Here is a 20062-nt window from a genome sequence, read left to right as displayed (position 1 = left end):
TATTTACTCTTATGTATTGAAAGGCAGCATTGTTCGTGGCACACTCACACACTTATTTGGAATCTCAAAACCACGAGGTTGTACAAATTAATATGGAGCGCCTGCTGGGGTGTGAAAAGTATTTCTGGTGTATTTTTGAAGATTAATAGACATAATTTGATTTTGGGGAGGAACTTGTAATCAACGCTGCGGATCCTGGACTTTGAACCGCCAAAAAATGGTGCGATAATCGCGCTTAGCATGGCGGAGGAAGCTTGGTCTGAAAACTTTGGTAGTTTTTGTCAAATGGGTAAATATGCCAGTGTACAGCTGTTAATAAAGATAGCAGGACTACTATGTAGTAAATGCGGTATGATACACCCTTCTCGAAGCAAGGAGCTTACTTGGTGTATGGATGCCAAGAAGATTTCTCTATTTTTCAAGTATGTGATGATATCGAAGGGTTCTAGCTCGTCTTTTCCTAAATGCAGACACGGAAAGTAAATTGAACAATTTATGCTTTGACAGTGCTGTAGAGACGTATTGAGGAAGCAGCTGCGAAAAGAACTACTCGTAAGACCAATGTAAGGCGTGGGATGCTGCAAGAATAAAAAAACATTGGGTTGACTAAAATATTCAGTGCTTCTGCACTCTAAAGAACACTCTAATGCTGGGGAGTAAACTAGACCCCACGAGTGGAAGACGTGTCAGGGTACAATCGGTAAAAGCAGCAATCTTGCAGGATGTGCAGTGTAGAAAATAGACATGCATTCATAGAGCGAAAATCACAGAAGTGCGCTGTCAAAGTACACCATATTCCCATGCACCATATCATAAGAAAGCTTGCAATGATGAAGAGATTGCACATATACAAGTGCAAAATTAGCGCCACTGTATGTGACTCCCAGTAGGTCCCGGCGGCGCGCATCAATACCATGCCGATCACTGTGCCACCCCAATATTTTTGATAACCGATGCCTCACCCAGACGCATGCGTCGTGCTTGCCGTTGCACGTAAACTTGGCATTCAGATAAACTCTATTCCACAGACAGAAAGGCAGTGGTATGAAATCAAGGTGTATCTAAAACTCCACTTAAGATTACGAGGAAGTGGAGCTGGTAGGGCCTGGTGACGGGTGGAGGAAACAAACGGTAGCACTTTCAATTAACGAAATCATTGTAATGAACGGCACACAGCGAGCACGATGGAAGGCATCGCAATGAAGGAAATTATTTCATCTGAACTACGACAGGGATAATTGCCGGTCGCCGAGTAAGGGCTTGGCCCCTTGCAGCCGCATAATTGACGCTGTCTATGGGCGTTGTGATAACGAACAAGAAAATGCTGGGTGTTGATGTGTGCTGTGTAAACGGGGTGACTGTTGATAAAGAAAGAGAAATAGTGGAAATGATATTTCGCCGCAGGTCACCTTGAACAAGACATCTGCTATGGTGTGGCTCGACGAAAAGACGAAGCACGTCGCCAAGCAGAAGCTGCTTAGAGTCCGCACTGCTTTGTGGCCACCAGCGGAATTCCTCACTGACAACGTCCTAGAGGGCATTTACGGCAAATTCCCTGAGAAGAACGACACCACCTTCACGAATATATGGATAGCGACCAGGCGGAATGAACGCAATCTCTCGGGCACCCCAGCGGGAGTCCTTGAACTTAGCCTATTTGAGAGCACGGCACTGCCCTACGCTCAATACGAGCACCTGCTGAATGAAGTGAGGCTCGCTGTGGGAGCCCTTGCTCCTCCGCTGTACTACCGGGATGGCACCAAGGCCATGCTGTATGGAGGCCTGGGGTTCTTCTACGCGAAGAGCCTCATCAGCATGCTCGACAGCGCGGGCACAAAAGTGAGTAGGAACACGCCATTGAACCTGACTCGTTAACATTGCTCGAACGCAGCTGTGCCGGAACATGCTTCCGTAGGTTTGCTGCATTTTCGAGATAAAATTTAGGGGTAGGCAGATGAATGGACACGGACAGGTGAAAATGTCGTTTTTTTAATTGTGTGGCACATCGTTGTGGCTTTTCAGTTATGAAGCACTTATCCTTGCAACACCAGAAATTGTGGTAGTGCTATTTCGAAGCAGATGCCCATGTACCGCAGCGGTAAAACCTGCAGTAATAGACGACATGATGGGAGAACGACCTCTGGTTGACAGAGAGCCGACAGGGAACCGACATGGAGCCTGACATGTAGCCCGACGTTGAACCCGACATTGAACATGAGGTGGGACCCAGCAGTGCATCTGGGTTAGTGAAAATGACAAAACAGCTTTTTTGTTAAAAGAAACATTGCAAAAAGAGCCCTCGTATGCCAATGGTAGCGCAGCCTGGACAATTCGCCACAGGGCAGCTCACAAATCTGACTCATTTATCAATGTATATAACACTGTGCGTCGGCGCCTCTTTTGGCTGCAAACTTCTTGGAAGAGCAGGGAACTGGGTTGATAATAAAATATGCGATATTTTCCTGACACAAAACATAATCGTACAATAGAAATACCGAATTATTGCTTTCCATCACTTTAAATATCTGTAGTATACGAGGTCTGTGCGAAAAGCAACTGGACCAGCATCACTGACAAGCTGTTCTGCGAAATCAGAAAATATATAGCATCCCTGCTAAAATGACCCTCGTCAAACTTAACTGACCTTTTTTCATACTTTCCTGCCCCGCTTAAAAGCACTGTCCGAGAGATTCTTCTGCGATGTCACGCAGCTCCGTCGTTACGGATACTCTTAATGGCCTTGAGGCTATAAAAGCGGGCCCCGTTGATAGCTCTGTTCAGCTTGGATAATAAAGAATCAGGGTAATTTGGAGATTGGTCTGAAACGAAGATGTTCGGGAAGAAACTGGCTGATGCTGAGGACATTGTTAATGGGTGAATAATCCTGGTATATAGGCCACGGTGTTGCCGGCTACAACTCTCTTCTATACTCGCAGAATGAGCTAAGAAACACCGCAGGATGTCCCTGGTGTCTTGGTGACAGATTATCTATGAACTAGCTGTGAACGTATCTACTAGCTAGCTAAACTAGCTGTGCGCGTATCTGTCACACTTAAAAAGTTCTAAGCGTGATGTCACTTTTGACTTCGAATGTGTTGCCTTCCTTTTTCTTGTCAACGACGAATACATTACGGACAATTCTGGCGCTCAGATTAATGGCCGCACTAAAGTTTCACGTCTTAAGTGCTGACTCTCGAAAACAAGCTTGACGTCAGACGACGTCCAGGCGCAGCTTCATGCGGAGCTTCCGAACAGAATTCGTCAACAGGGGCGCAATATTTGCGGAAACTTTTCGCATACTTAAATTGTTAGTAGTAATTTCCTTTTGCATGTCCAACTGGCTGACGATAATTCGACTGGTCAGCCCATGATATGCGCAGAATACATGCCTCTTTCTTTCCATGCTAGGTTCAGTAGAGCTTGCTGAAAGCCTGCTTCTCCTACGGCCATCTTATACATCTTGGTGGCTTTGTTTAAACATCTTGCACTATCTAAACACAAGCGCTCCTGAAATGCTGCTACCTCAATACACTTGCCTAAACAATGATGGGAATTTGACGAACTTTGCCTTAAGCGGAACAAAGATTTGTGGGCATTCGTTGATATGCGTGCTTGTGTTGTTCCTCAGTTCTCACAGTTACAGGACGTGCAAAGAAAAAAGTGCAAACAAAAATATTTCTGAACGTTATTGTTTCATAAAGCTGAAATACAGTTATATGTTACCATGACATCATATTACTTCACGAAATAAGAGTTATGCTCGTTTTGACAATAGCATTCATAATAGACACTGCCCATTTACGTTTCATATTGTCCTCCTGCGTATTATCTGAGAGGTTAACTGGAAAACTTAAATATGTAATACCCGTGTCGCACGGGCACATTTGGAAGGCCTTCCAGTCGACGGCTTTCGAAACGCCAGAACTCTATCGACTCAAAGGAGTTGTTGCGCTGCTACGCGGCACTTTTGAAAGGCCGTTGAGTGGTTCCGGTGTTTCTCGCCAAACTGTGTGGCGTTGCGTATCTTTATTTTTGTAAAACAATACAACCACTTAAAAGCACTATAATTTCTTTTATGTTTGTTTATAGATTAAAACAATTGTTTATACATTGCCTTACATGTATGTTTAGTTTTTAAGTTGTTGAATAGCGAAACTGCGGCAACGTTTGCGTTGCTACACGTCGCTGTTGTTGAGAGTGTGTGTAGTTCGCGCATATCAAGTGGCAAAAATACTTTATTGAATAATTGATAACACTCATATATGGTATTTTTAGAGCATTTTGGTTTGATTTGTTCTTTCTAACCGTGAGTTGGAGCACACTGTGAACGAGAGGGCATGTTCGCGCCGTTTCCGTTTCCGTTGCTCAAAGGCCATCGAGATTTCGATAGAGTTGTCAGGTGCTCCGTTGACTCGATAGACTATTGACTCGGCGGTCGTCGAAACCGCCCGTGTAGCAGCTCGAACTTGACCTTTTAGTCAACTGACTATCGGTTGGAAGGCCTTCCAAACGCCCGTGTGACACGGGTATAAGTTTAAAGGCGATAAAGAAATTTGGCCTGCTTAAGACTTCCTAAAAGGGAGCGTCGCTCTAAGGAAATTTTCGAGTGCAAAAATTTTTGTGAAACTTTAAAGTACGCAGGCATTATTTTCGATCGACGCTAAACATCAGACGGAAATTCTATTGCACATGTGAAAAAAAAGCACAACTTCTTTTTCATAACGAATTCGGTCGGAATTTATGCGTTTCTTTTTTTCGGTGTATCTATATTACGACTTCAATACGAAACATCACATCCTGGAAATCAGGGCAGTTTAACAAGGCAGAGCATCCTACATGGAAGCACAAAAATAGTTTTATGCTGTAATCAAAACCAAAAGCTTTTCATTCTTCATTATATCCGCTGAAGGTAAATTGCAGAAGGTCGCTCCTTCGTTTCACAGGAGAGGTCACACCAGTAGATGCGGTAACACCAGCTGTGCGGTGTCCTTGCATGAGTCGCAGTGTTTTTTTTTTTCCTGTCTGAACATTTCTTCGTTTTGTTTCGCCAAAAAATTATGGTTTCATACCTGAATCTCGGAGGCGGTAGTGTTGCTCTAAACGCAGTGTATTTTTTTTTACATGCTTTCTTTGACCAGTGGTAGCTCAGCGGTTGTGGAGTAGCGCTACTGAGAGTGCGAAGTCAAAGGCTCTGTATCCCAGCATTCCGTTGGGACGGAATGCAAAGACGCTCGTTTACCGGGCTTTGGGAGCGCGTCAAAAAAGCAAAAAAAAACCCAAGGTGAACAAAATCATCAAAAAACTTTCTACTACGGCGTGCCTTATACCACACTGTGCAGTTTCACGATAGCAAACTCAATAATTCATTTCTTTTTAGATCATACATAGATGCTCGAAATACTTCGAATGGTTTTCTTCCTCTTTGCACTTATATGTGAGCGCAGTTTATTGAAATTCAGCGATACCCAAGTGAAAGTTTCTGATATGACTGAACTAGTTCTTGCTATTGCATTTGTATTCGATTCGATAATTCTGTATTCCAAGTTGTGAAATATTATTGTTCATCGAGAATATGAAGGATAACTACATTTATCGCAGTAGCGAGCGCGGGAGAATGGCACAAGTAAGCGCTCTTCCCAATTATTCTGCTACAGAAAAGCGTGGTCGTTAAGAGGCACAAGTTAGTGAAGACACGTGGCAGGTAGCCTCTACTAAATTGTCAGTCAATAAATGAGAGTGGTTCCCACGTGAAAACTCCGTTTACAAGTTTGTTTATATTTACTTTTTGGCCAGTCTCATCGTCTTTGCATCCTAATAAAACGCTGTGCGTTGCTGAAGTATCACACTTCTCTGGTTCAACAAGCACGACGCTATGCCTGTATTAAATAACGCGCTTTTGCAATGTTTCATTACAGTAATGCGATGGTGCACGACAGAGATGAAAGCTGTTGTTTCTCAGTTACCAACACCTCATTTGTCCTGTCGTGTAGTTGCCAATCGTATTACATGGTTACAGCATGTAATAATAATAATAATAATAATAATAATAATAATAATAATAATAATAATAATAATAATAATAATAATGCACATGAGCGTGCATTTATTTTAGCAAACGAATTATACGAGACTTCACATATCTTGTTGCTTTGCAAATATCCTAATAATATTCTGTGGCGGTTTTTTCCTGAAACGTTTGTATTTAATTTTAATGAAAAAGGCGCTAGCTGAAGGTTGCTGTGTGCTGCAAGCATAACCTTAATGTTTTGATTTATTCAATCTCATACAGATGTCTAATTTTCACACATGTAATTGGACTTCTTGCTTTGCGCAATGTCCCTTTAGCGCACGCTCACGATTTATTTATTATCGTGAAGTAGGTGTTCCCAAATCTTATTGGCGCTATCAAAGTAATATTTAGGCAAGCGTGTGCTCTTTGTAATGCTTGTAGCTGTTTCTTCCTTTATTTATCTCACTAAAGAAAATCAACTTTGCTAAAGTGTTTTTCTTTGTACTATTGATTTGTATACCTGTGTCTGTCATTGTCGGCACGGACTAGCCGGCAGTGTCTGATACAGAATTATGAATGCCTGAACTATCTCATGTTGTAATTGTTCCAACCACCAATCTGAATATTACGTGAGGTATTTCTATGCATTGCTGGTACACCTAATTAGTGATTACGTGTGATTAAACCTTGATCGTTCTGCGATTGTCCATCCCTCAGGTGCAAGATTTCACTGTAAAAATGTTTTGCGTATATTGCGCTAACGCTGTTATCTGATCTGACACATTTGAAGTATCTTCTGAGAGGCTGAGCCAATATATTTAATGCAGTTACCTTCCTTAGCTTACTTCAGCCACTATGTCTCCATTTGTCAAGCCTGCTTGCGCGCCCTTCAATGAAAAAAAAATTCTTTAAAATGCATGCGTAGCTGGACGGCTTCTTATCTGCCTCACACGGGTTCCTGAAGCAAAACGGCCCCACATATTTGGGCTGCACCATAGATGTCCGTGGAACGAGAGAGATTCATTGTCAGCCTTTGCATGCAACAAGGAGGTTAAAGAAAAACTGCTAGAGTGCAGGGAGCGCCCGTCAATCCGCCTTTTGTATTTTTCTATGCTGCCCTCCTCCGCACGCCCGTGGAAAGATTTTGGAAGGGCGCCGGGCACTCGCCCGTTGATTTGTGTTCCTGCGCCCACGTTGAGCGGGCGTCGGTTGCGCGTTTCGTGGATCGCGAATCATAATTATTGACTTCTCCTGGGCAGAATGTCGTTCCTGCAAGCCACGAAGCTCGCAGTGACTACTGGGTGAGCATGACTGAATGCGCTGCTGTGCAAGCAGTGCGGCCAATAAAGGCACGCTGAGTTTACTTTGCTGTCACGTCTGCTCTGGAGTTTTTTTTTCGCTAATTTCTGCACTTGGAGCTCGCTTTTTTGTACTATTTTTCAACATTATTTAGACATTTCGCATATTCAAGAAGTCTTGAAGCACGGCCTTCCGCACCGGATTTATCAAGGCACTTGTTTACATCAACACTTGCGTACACTCGTTGTTAGCGTCGACCATTGTGGAAAAGGTGCATCCCCGATATCAGATAATGTCAAAACGCAGCAAAGCAGACATATCCGCATATGTGCCGTGTTAATACGTTCCACCCTGAGACGAGTCAATATGAGCTACCGAACCACTTAAACAACGGTAACTGGGATCCAGATAACATATTACGGGCTGTTAGTTTGCGCGTACCATAAAACATTATTAGAGAAAACTGTGCTCGCTATAAATTTAGTGCTCATTTGTAGGACTACTGTTCTTTCGCGAGAATGCGCATACCATCACTGATACCGTTGGTATAATTGAGCCAGACGGTTTCTTGTTTCCTGTTTGACGCAGTGGTAAACATTTCATTTCTGGAATTGAGAACTATGTCAGCATAAAAACACGTACAGACCTACCCGTCTACGTAGCGAATGAGACTGGCAGCCAACCGGTAGGGTGACGTACAGATGGTGGCACAGCGCTGCGTGGCCACCAGCAGCTTATTGTGTACGAGCCATGCGTGTAGCTTATTTCAAATCGCTAAAGACAGAACTGAGCTGTAAAAGCAGTTTCATTAGTCCTAACAGCTTACATTCCAGTTCAAGGCCGCCGGTACCGGGTGAACAAACACGACGGCGCCAGGCTTAACTTTCGCTTAACAGGATCAACAATGGCTTAATATTCATGTGCATGGCTTTACACGGTTGAAGCTTGTGCATTTCAACTTCGCAGGCATGTTCTGACTCATTTTGAGCGCGATTAATTATATGCACAAGTGAAGGCGCTGTCGCTATCGCATTGCCACTTCGATGACAGATCGTGCAGGGTTCGCCAGAACGATGGTCGGCGCACTGATATTCTCGGTGCAATCGACAGGAAAGCCCACCGCAGTGCGACAACTCGCACTCGTCGGTTACGTTGTTGTCGGCATGGTATGATAAAATGCTTTCAGTGACACACTGTACTGAAAAATGCAGCGGAAACGAACTGCGCTACGAGTTTAACTGCGACTTCTGTAATTTACATGCTCATAATTACCGATATACAACGCAGTATAAGTTTCTACGGAACATTCCTAAGGCAAGATGGCATTCACTAGAGATGTATTTGTCCCGCTTTCAAGCACAGAACTCTTGGCTGAGTGGTAGCCTCTCCGTCTCACATTCCGGAGACCCTGGTTCGAGTAAAAATGAATTCTCTTCGTCTACACATACCACGTAACATCTTCTATTCAACATATGTTGACGATGTGCAGATAGGATTTCAATCAACTTCTCTCGCAATCTGCGAGCGACAGGTCCAGCTTGCTCTTAACAATGTCTCCAAATGGGCGGATGAGAACGGGTTCAGACTGAACCCACAAAAAAGCTCCTGTGTCGTTTTCTGTAGAAAAAGAGGCCTGCATCCTGATCCTGAAATTGTGTTGCATGATGAGCGTGTGCCTGTAAACAAGGAACACAAATTTTTAGGCATAATTTTAGACGCGAAATTAACCTTTATACAGCACATAAAGTATCTTAAAAACAAATGTATGAAAACAATGAATATCTTAAAGGTGCTGTCACGCACAACCTGGGGCAGTGACAGAAAATGTCTCATGAACCTATATAAAAGCCTCATACGCACACGGCTAGACTATGGAGCCATCGTTTACCAGTCGGCTACACCAACTGCTCTGAAGATGCTAGACCCTATCCACCACTTAGGAATTCGCCTGTCCACAGGCTCCTTCAGAACAAGCCCAGTGGAAAGCCTGTACGTTGAATCGGATGAATGGTCACTTCAACTGCAGAGAACATATTCGTCTTTTATGTATTTTGTGAGAGTGAACGCAAACAGTGAGCACCCTGCGTATTCCACTATAAATGATTTGTTCAGTTCTCAACTTTTCCGCAACCGGCCCACAGTGGCAAAGCCTTTCTCACTACGTATTAGAGACATAGCTGAAGAAACAAGGGTTGCACTGCTTGAATACCACCTTATGCCCCCGGTTATACGGCCCCCGCCCTGGCAGTGGCAACCTATACACTTTGATACATCTTTCGTAGCTGTCACAAAGCGCGCGCCTGTCGCGCATATCCGAATGCACTTCCTCGAATTGCAGCACAAATACTCCTGTCCTGAATTCTTTACAGACGCATCGAAGTGTTATTCTGGCGTGTCTTACGCAGCGGTCGGTCCATCCTTTTCGGATTCCGGTGTATTGAATCCTAGCACAAGTATTTTCAAAGCAGAGGCCTACGCGATATTGGCTGCCGTTAAACACATTAAAGAATTTAATATCCAAAAGTCAGTTATATATACATATTCTTTGAGCGTGGTAAACGCTTTGAATAGTGTCAAAAAATATCAAAACCCTGTCATTGTATCTCTTTACTCAGCATTACTAACCACCTATGCGTCCAAGCAGCATATCGTCGTATGCTGGGTGCCGGGGCACCGAGAGATAGAGGGAAACGTGTTGGCTGACCAGCTAGCCACATCCGTCCACACGAACGCTTCCAACACTTCCACGACTGTCCCTGTAATGGACCTCAAGCCATCAATAAGAAAAAAGCTAAGGGCTTTCTGGCAGCGCTTGTGGGACAAGGAAACAGAAAATAAACTACACGTTATCAAGCCGTATCTTGGCAACTGGCCCCCGGTATCAAAGAACCGCCACACAGAAGTAACACTTTGCAGACTCAGTAGAGCACACACATACAGCACACACGCATACCTCTTGTCCAGTGGCGATCCACCCACGTGTGATAAATGTGGTGAGCCACTTACCGTGCTTCATATCCTGACACAATGTAGGGAATTAGACACAAATAGGAAAAAGCATTTTCCATTCCCACATCGGCAGCGAATTCCACTTCATCCTCAAATGTTCATAGGTATAGAACCTCTTTTTAAATATCAGTCGTTGTTCGAATTTTTAAAAGATGTACGTAGTTTTCATGTTATATCACCAGGAAATCCGTTGCACAGCCTCGTAACTGAGGTTTCTGCTGCGGTAACTGCATTAATAGAAAGCGCCTGCCTCCCAGCCTTTGGGCTCAAAGGCCTTCCGGAGGCATAGGAGCTATTTCCATGTTCTTGCATTTTAGCGTCATGATCACTTATCAAGCGTACTATACCCATAGACAACTACATATGTCACTATCATAATTTTATACTATATATCATTTTACGCTTCTATGATACGCATTGATTTTAGGCCACTTTACAGCCATGTTACATCCCACCATCGAAACTCACAAATCAGCGCTTAACAACACATAATTAGTCATGGCGCTCTTTGGCCATCCCTGGCCCTTGCGCCACTAAACAATACACATTCATTCATTCATGGTTCGATTCCCACCCAGCCATCTTGCAAGTTGTTTTTATTTATGAATTGCCTTCCACCATTTTTCGCTCACGGCCGATGCCGGCGGCGCCGACGACACCGGCTGTTCTGCGACACGAGCTCCTTTACGCTGTCGCGTTAATATTCGCTGAATCGGTCACGTGGGTGTCTTGTTGGTCTTGTGTCGACCCACTGTTACCCCACCTTTACCGAGTACGGGAAGTCAGGCACGCACTGCCACCAACAGCAAGTCAGGACCGACGCTGCAAGAAGACCTCATTAACAACGGGATGTTTTTGAGTGTCGCCCAAGTGTAACACACGGGTTTTTCGTTAAATTTGCTAGTCATCAATGAACGGCGGAAACTACCTGGCTCACGGTGCAGTCCAAACCACTCGGACGAAGCTCTGGTCACTTCCTGTTTTAAAGTGGAGTTGCAGTTTTACACACCGCACATTTTCGGCACCGCAACGACGTCGATCGAGGTAACAGTACACTTTAAACGCGGTGCATGGCACAAGTGCTTGCAGCAGCGCGCATCCGAGCGCTTATTTTTTTTGCCGGGGACTTTCCGTCGTGCAACAACGCGCGCGACCTTTCCAAAACGTTTCGCGACTAAACCGCTAGGCCAGGGTGCATGCTCCATCGCGCCATGAAAGAGCAGGATCGAAGCCGTCGCGTCGCCATTTTGCTGGGGACAAAAGCACACCAGGAGCCGCAGCTTGTGTATTTCTAGTCGTATCTTGCCTTGCACGGTGCTATGCGGATCCTAAAGTGTACTAGCGCGCTCGGGTGTCTTGAGGAAAGGTGACGTGCAGGCAGATGACATGTTAGCGTTACCCTCCTCATTTAAATAAGGTTGCAGATAGCATTGCCTTACTAGAGAATGAAGGAAAGTTCTATATTTAAGACTAAGCGGAAACGGCCGCTGCCAATATTCCGAAACCTTCCATGCAATGAGGATGCTAAAGCACCGGCAACACCTAATCACAATGAAGCTCGTAATGAATATGTATGCTTGTTGCATGTACTGCTATTTGTGATACTACATTTTCAGTTTTTAATTGCATTTTCTTCTGAAGGCTTTCCTCATTGATGTATTTCTACACTGCATTAAATAAGGGGAATAAACACTCATTATTGCGCAAATGTTTTTTTTTTTCTATTTTGCGGAAGCTGCATATTTATACCGATAAAATGGAAAAATGACCCAGTACTCAGATATCTGTGATCCGGAGACCTGCAATATGTTTCGCCTCATAACCCACAGTGCTGAATTAGAACTTTAAAATTCGTTAAAAAATAGAAAGCCGCCGGAAAAGTCGGCGAACAACTCTGAGAAGTTCTTGGCAGGCCGCTTGTTGCCCCCCCCCCCCTTCGCCCCCCGCAATATGGCCGCCGCCTGCTTACTCGAGTCCGCAGGCCGGTATAGGCCACTTCCACTCCAGCAGTTTTTCCTTAACCTCCTTGGCATGCACCAGCCGGTGCAATTTCGAAGGCCACATAAAAGAAGGGGGTTTTGTGGACACGGCGCTAAATGGCGCACGGTGCGCATGATGTAGCGTGACAAAGGAGCCAGTCTTCAGTACATGGCTCATACATGATGCCATTTATCGGTAACAATAGAAGGTGTGGCTGCATTGGTTGAATGCCAATAGTATTAACCTCAGCAGTCAACGTGGATCTGCTCCTGTGGGATCTTTTTTGCTCTTTTTCACCGCGTGTAGCATAACGTCAAACATTTAGCATAACGTCAAACATTAAATCTTCTTTGATTTAATTCACGATGCCGCCCTTATGCTAGCACATTATTCGTCAGGTGGCGTCGGACGGTGTTAATGAAGTACGGATACAGACTTTTGGGACTGCCTGTTCAGTCTATCAGCGCCGCAAACGACCATCTATATTGCCCGCTGGACGCCTGCACCCCATCAATGTACCTTCTAAACCATTTTGTTGCGTCAGCATCAATCTCCTAGGCCATTTCTTACGATTAGAAGCGCTATCAAGTGGGTGGCTATCGGAACCGGCAACACGACGTGTTCCGCCATCACGCGAATATTGCCGACAAGGTGCGCTACGGGCGTTGCAGATTTACTGCTCTATGACGTCATACTACATCACGGTCCACCGAGTAAGCTGGTCAGTGATCGCGACCGCACATTTTTGTTCCAAGTTGTTGGAGATCTTTGCACCTGTTTTGCCGCGCACAAGCTGCACCCAATATCATGCGCAGACCAATGGACTAACTGAGCGGCTCAACTGGACGTTGGCGCAGATGGGATGCATTTAGGTTTTTCCTCACCATAGTGACTGGGACGGCACTTTAGAAGGCATAACCTCTGCATACAATTCGTTCCGTCATGAGACCGCTGGTATTTTCCAGTGAAGCTGTTAAGGGCTAGTTATGCAGGATCGCGTCCGTTTGTAGACACAAAATCCCCGTACGTGGGCCAATCCTGAAGAGAGTGCAATGCCGGGCCGACCTGCGGCGGAGGTGAAGCAGGCGTGAATCACTCCCCATACGTGGCGCGATCCAGAAGGCAGTGAACTTGCGGGACAGCCCACGGCGGAGGTGTACTTCGCCATTAAAGAGCCCACATACACAGCTTCACCCGCCATCCTTCACAGAGTGGAAGGACACTGAGTTTCTTCATTTCATTTCTTGGCGACTCAACTTTTCCCCTCGACACACTCCTTGCACTTACGACCAATATTCCAAATGAGCATGCCCGCCACACCTTCGCCCGGGCACAAAATTTACCCAGATTGCCCACTCACGGCTGACTGCCTCCCAGGTTGCACATAAGACGAGGTACGACAGCCGCCAACGGGAGGTTCGTCTTTGCCCTGGGTGTCCAGTTCTTACGAGGACACCATGCCGCCACATCGGCTTGTCCGAAAGACAAAAGGCGTTACAAGATTCTTCGCCAGCTTGGCGTTGCAAACTATGAAGTATCCCCGCTGAACTATAGTTCACCGTCTGCCCCTGTGCCTACTAATGTCCACGTGTCTAGGCTGAAACCTTAGTTCACCACAATTTCGCTCCTATAAACAGTAGCGCAGAGACGCTGGCTTTCTGGACGGGACGTGACGTTACGGAACAGTGGGGCACGGTGTGACTATGCACAAAGAAAATTTGGCGAGCAGACCATGCGGCTGGTTCAGGTAGGCATACTGTGCATGCAGCGTTGCTGCAGCTTGCGAAGATCTTGCGTCTACACCTATGCTTCATTATTTGTTCTCGTGGCTATATATTAGGTGTATTTTGCATATTTTGATAATGTTCATTCTTCTAATATCTGCTTGCCTTTCTACGATTCTGTGTTCTGCCATTTCTTGCTAGACCTAAAGCCTGCATTACACTGTGTAAATAAATGAATGAGAATGCGCGCCGAATCGTCATCTCGTGTGTCTCTGCCTACCGCGCAGGTAGATGATCAGGGCCGTATTGTTTCGTCTTGGCTCAGCGAGAAATCACAGCAGGAGTTCGAACGACGAGTCCACGGCTGCCTTGAGAACAATTTAACTGTGTTCCCCGAGGTGCCGGCAATGGAGGTGGCACACGCAGCTTTCTTGCGAGACTCCCGAGGCAGCTCCCCTCGACTCTCGCCGGTAAGATTGTGTCCGGTTTCGCTAATAACCGGCAGACTCTTGTAGAGCAAAGCTTGCTTTCCGAACCTTCCCTCACTTTGCGAACATGGCCGCCACAATCTTTCATTTCTTTCTTTCAATACGCGTTAGCTATGAACACTGTTAGAGCTCAACAACTATTATTCCAGGTAAAAGAACAAACTCCCGCTTTGCTTCAGCTCGTGCATATCTCTGAACGATGTTGAATCCTTCAATCAATTCGGATACATTTCCTTGGGGAACATTGTATACGCACCAATGGACATATGGATTGGAAAAAGTACTCTAACTCGGCGTATATCAATATCAGTGTGGTGGACAGCAATTTTTTATCAATGTATACTGTGCAGGCCTAGTACAATTACGAGATATAAATATACCTCCTCTTCATATTCAACTGGGATCAATTTAATGGCATGGGCGTCCGAAGGCTATAGTCATCTTTCAAGGCTCATTGAAAGCATCTGAAGAAAATACCCTTCCCAACAATAAACAAAAACATATTCAATAGTCTACGGTTTCCTATAAAGGAACCCTTTTCGGCAGTGTGCCAGTCTGCATTTAAAAGAAAAGGGCTTTACACGTGGTGCTACTTGCATTCTTTTCGCACGACTTAAGACATATTCCAGACCCTGCAAAGTCCATTGAGAAAGAGAGTCTTTCCACCGAGCACATGGCTTACTATAAACTTATGGTGTTTGTGCTTCGCTTGCCGATTTGTTGCCTGGTAACTCACAGCGTCACTACGTCGTTTAATTACCTGTCGCTGCGTCCGTGTTCCGATAGTGGTGGAATGGCAAGCGTCTGCTGTTGTAAAATTGAGCTTCACGTAAAAGTTCACCAGACAGTCGTTGAAATAAATGAGGAGCTTGAGAAATGTCGCGTCCCTTATAACCCACTGTGGTGTTTTAGGATAATAGACTCATTAGAAGTCATAGTAAATCTGCCATACACGTGCAGTAGTGAGTAAAAAAAAATATGGGGTTTTACGTGCCAAAAGCACTTCCTAATTACGAGGCATGCCGTAATGGAGGACTCCGAAAATTTTGACCACCTGGTGTTCTTTAACGTGCACCTAAATCTAAGTACACGGGAGCTTACGCATTTCGCCTCCATCAAAATTCGACCGCCATGGCCGGGATTCGATTCCGCGGCCTCGTGCTCAGCAGCCCAACACCACAGCGACCCAGCAACCGCTGCGGGCCGTATAAGTGGATTGACAAGTAGGATGTCCTCCCACGGATCGAATCCTCCCAAAAAGCTAAACGTTGATCAGCTTGCTGTAATTTCTTTTCACAACGAAGAAACATCGAAAAAATCGGTAACTCTGGTAACGGCGTCCTCTTAACACTGCCTGAGTGCAGCTATGGTCATTCCAGCTTTTCCTTATGCTTGTTTATTGGCTTCGCAACCTTGGCATAAGTTTTCAAATTTATTCGACACTCACTCGCTCTTGTAAACCTTATTTCTCTTGTGTCCGCTAACATCTAGTTCCATTCACCGAAACTCGTGCTGAAAAGCGCACTGACGTGACAGATATTAGTGCACTCATTAGACACTATGTAGTCCTATGATTGGCTTACGTGTGTTACGTAAGAATGTCAGAAGGTGAGAATATTGTCACGAGCCACAACGTAAACGTGTGATCAGCGCGGCATTGCAAGACCGCTGTCAGCCAGTGCAGAATTTGAAACACGGATGATAAAGATAAGAGCGCGATATACACAAATTTAGGTCAATCGCTACATTCACGACTGACTACGTAGAAAATATATAATGTGAGGATAAATGGAAAAATCTGACGTCCACCCGTTCGTAGCGATTGCTTCAACATATATAATGTGAGGACACCGCATGAAAAAAATTAACAGAACCAAAAGTATGCCAACCTGTGGCTTCCAAGCCTTCGTAATAAACAAGAACCATTGAGAAAGTGAAAGTTATTCTCATTTATTAGAGCAGCTGAAGATACTTTCCTCGTCTTTGAAAACAATTAATAACCCTACAATCGAGGATGCGCGCCGTGCGACAATGCTCGCACCATTTAGACATGACGTAATACGGTCTGACGGATCAACATGCGCCCTTAATTGAAATGTCTTCCCAAGCTTTGGTGAAATTTTTGAGCCATTGAAGCAGTGATGGTCAGTGAAAAACGACAAAACAGCGTTTTCTTCGGGGGGGGGGGTAGGGGGGGGGTAGATGGGCCCCGCATCCATTTTGCACTGCCTTTGCAAACGGGGGTCACGCAGGCCGGCTTGGGCAAGCAGTAGACGCGTCGCCCCGTGATCAAATTTGGTGGCGCCCAAGTGATCGCGGTGAAGAGCAAACGTCGAGAGGTGCAGTAAGAATGACATCAATTGGATCGTTCCAGAACAGATTACGCGACACTGAATTGAGGTACTCGAAAGAGAAACATGCTTTAGGGATACGAGAAATACCTAATACTTTGAGGTAGCCGCTGATACTTCCTCTCGGGCAAATAGAGGCCACAACAAATCTTGGCAGTGCAGTTCCAAACATAGACTAAGTAACAGTCCGTATAAACAGAATTCGAGTGTGCCGCAAGAGCATAAATTAGTTAAGTGCCATTACCTTTTACTCTCCGAAAAGGCAACACCACAGTGGGAACACGATGCACGCAAGAGCTTGTGTGTGCTGCCTGCGTTTTCCGTTGTTAAGAAGAGTGCATAGTAGATCGCAGCAACTTGCGCCAACAACAAGTCTTAATTAGCTAGCGCACATACAGGTGACGAAAACAAAACCCTTCACAGCGAACACACCTGCATAGGTTGGTTCTACTTGTGCGCCTCCAAATAGAACCTCACAAAAAACATCAAATACTTTTGGGGCTTTAATACAGTGAGCAATACTTTAAGTGAACAATACTTTAAGTGAACAATACTTTAAGTGAACAATACTTTAAGTGAACAATGTTGCATGTTCAGCACACACCAAAGCTCACTGGTGAAGGTCACGTAACAAAAGTTGCATTTTGCAAACGCCGAAGACTGAGTGGTAAACCATTGAATTCTTTAGAGTTAGTTTTGTTGCAATTTCACCGCTTGCCGGCGCCAGTCAAGCTCAATGTTACGATAATATTCGCATGACGCACTCATTGCGCTGGAGCGGTGGATCTCATAACATTGACCAAATAGCTCACCCTAAGAAGCACATTATTTTGCCAATTTATTTTTATATAACTTCATCAGCGCTGTCCCTGCAATAGTGGCTGTTAGGGGCTTTGTTTTTTACGGAATTATCCAATCAACGAACGAATGCTGTGTAAATATTCTCCCTGAAGATACCAACGCCTTCAACCGTTTACATGAAGCTAGGTATTCCATGTCTTCTTTCCACCGGTTTGACACCTTTGCTTGGTCGGCCTATTGCCGAGTTCTGTAGACCTATCACCGAGAAAGTCCAACACCAATTCACGTGATCGAGATTTCGCCAATCTGATAGACAGCTGCAGGAGCAGCCGTTGCGTGAATCACTTTACCCATCGCCGATTCCACGTTTTCATAGAAGCGTTCAACTTCCTGGTCATCATGACTGGGTGTAGGCGTAGAGACTTTTACGTACTTCAATTTGTACCTCTTATTAAGTTTCACAACAAGACTTGCCACCCTCTCGCAAATGCTATAGTGTTTCTGTATGTTACCAGCTATATTCTTATTATTCAGGAATCCGACTCCTAGTTCTCGCCTCTCCGCTAAGCCCCGGTAGCACAGGATGTGTCCGCTTTTTAGCACTGTATATGCTTCCTTTGTCCTCCTAAATTCACTGAGCCCTATTATATCCTATTTACTGCCTTCTAATTCCTCCAATAGCACTTCTACACTCGCGTAACTAGATAACGTTCTAGCGTTGAACGTTGCCAGGTTCAGATTCCAATGGCTGCCTGTCCGGAACCACGGATTCTTAGCAACCTCTGCTGCGTCGCAGGTCTGACCTCCGCCGTGATCAGTTGCTTCGCAGCAGCTGGAGCTGAGGGCCGGCTTTGATTGTTGTATTCATATAGGAGGTTGTAGCCAAGTACTGCGCCAGGGTGGCCAATCCTGCTCTGGTGAGGGAGTGCGTTACTGGTTCTGGTCGCCGGGATCAGGCCGCACTGCACGCCTGTTAATGCAATTTTATACACACGCGGATTTTTTTGAATCCCGTGAAAAATTGCGTGGCACCGGGATTCCAACCACGGTCCTCTTGCTCGCGAGGCGGATGCTCTACCTCTACACCACCGTTGCACATAATAAATAATATAAATAATAAAATCATAATAATAAACATTATGAAAAGTGTCTCACGAAGCGAGTCGCATGCGAACTGCCCTTACATGAAAATATGGGAAGGACGCTTGGCTGCTGCTTTTCTATGGAGTTACAAGCTCCATACTACCCCCAGATTAAAGGCTTCACATCTGCCCGAAGGTGGTATGTAAATATTATTGTGTCTAAAACTGCGTTACAATATTTTTCATCGGCTACAGACATCTGATATGAAGATGTAAGTATAAAGTACTTTTACGGCCCTTGTGATGGTGGTTAAGTGGCATGCCATTTAAGCCTGAGCTACCGCAGATACATCTACGCAACAAGCACGCTGTTATAGGCCTAGGTAGCCAAACACCTTATAATGCGGAAGGGTTTGGTTAACATGGTTCACCCAGAGCCCAGTTATAGAAGTTACGAAGCACTCATGAATTCGGTTCATGTTTCTTTACAGAATCTTACCGAACATCAGGTCTTCTTCATCACTACCTGTGCTGCCTCGTGCGCTCTATCAGCCAGCGACAACCTATATGGTGGAGATTGCAACAAGGCGGTCATGAACTTTGCGCCATTTGCTGAAGCGTTCAATTGCCCACTGGGCTCCAAAATGAACTCCATCAGCAAATGCACGTTCTTCGACTGATTGGAATGAAGTCGTCAGGTCTTTTTTTATTTCGTCTGCCGTCAATGTAGATATTCGGGAACAACGGCCTCAATCGCCGTGCCACGACACTTTCTGTATATTTTGGCATGCAGTGAACTCTTTTCGTACGTTCGAGACTTCGCGCTTCGATGAAAATTATGAAACACATGGAAGAAAATACCCCGTCGCCACGGTGACACCCAGTTATTTTTCCAGGTTTCACCGATTATACGAGTGGTCACCACCACTGCCTCAGTACACTGTGATTCGCATTACTATGCACTGCATGGTTTAGATCTGACAATCTGATATGCTTGCTTCTAATGATGCCAAGGCGAGCTGGCTCTTTCAGAGGAGTGTGGCACGAGAGAGAGCACGTGAACACGTGCGATTTTCAATTCGGTCACAGACTTGGGAATGAAACGTACGAGTCATAGTCATAGTCACTGTCTTTCGCGTGTGTGACGTGACATGTTGACACGTGGCTGATAAAGGCGGTTAGGTGTTAGTTTGACCCACTTTTCTGTAGTTGCTGTTGCGTTATCAGATGCTGTGTTAGACTGCACCACCTTCGGGATATGCCAGAGTCGCAACACATCAGGCCATAACGTTTCCTCGCCGAAGTGTCGCAAAAATCC

At 45.2% G+C, this 20062-nt stretch overlaps 1 protein-coding gene across 1 annotated transcript in view; it reads left to right on the top strand.

Moving 5' to 3' along the window:
* LOC135899229 (membrane metallo-endopeptidase-like 1) overlaps positions 1-19453 on the top strand; it is an 81957-nt gene extending 62504 nt beyond the window's left edge. Inside the window, exons 5-7 of the mRNA XM_065428493.2 lie at positions 1405-1839; positions 14310-14492; positions 19236-19453. Of these exons, the coding sequence (XP_065284565.1) occupies positions 1405-1839; positions 14310-14492; positions 19236-19424 (807 nt within the window). The 3' untranslated portion in view covers positions 19425-19453. The remainder of the gene's footprint in view (positions 1-1404; positions 1840-14309; positions 14493-19235) is intronic.
* The last annotated feature ends 609 nt before the right edge of the window (positions 19454-20062 follow it).

The sequence above is a fragment of the Dermacentor albipictus genome, chromosome 5, assembly GCF_038994185.2.
Source record: "Dermacentor albipictus isolate Rhodes 1998 colony chromosome 5, USDA_Dalb.pri_finalv2, whole genome shotgun sequence".
NCBI classification, from domain to species: Eukaryota; Metazoa; Arthropoda; class Arachnida; order Ixodida; family Ixodidae; genus Dermacentor; species Dermacentor albipictus.
The sequence above is the reverse complement of the archived record's forward strand: the minus strand, read 5'-3'. Positions and strand labels throughout refer to the sequence as shown.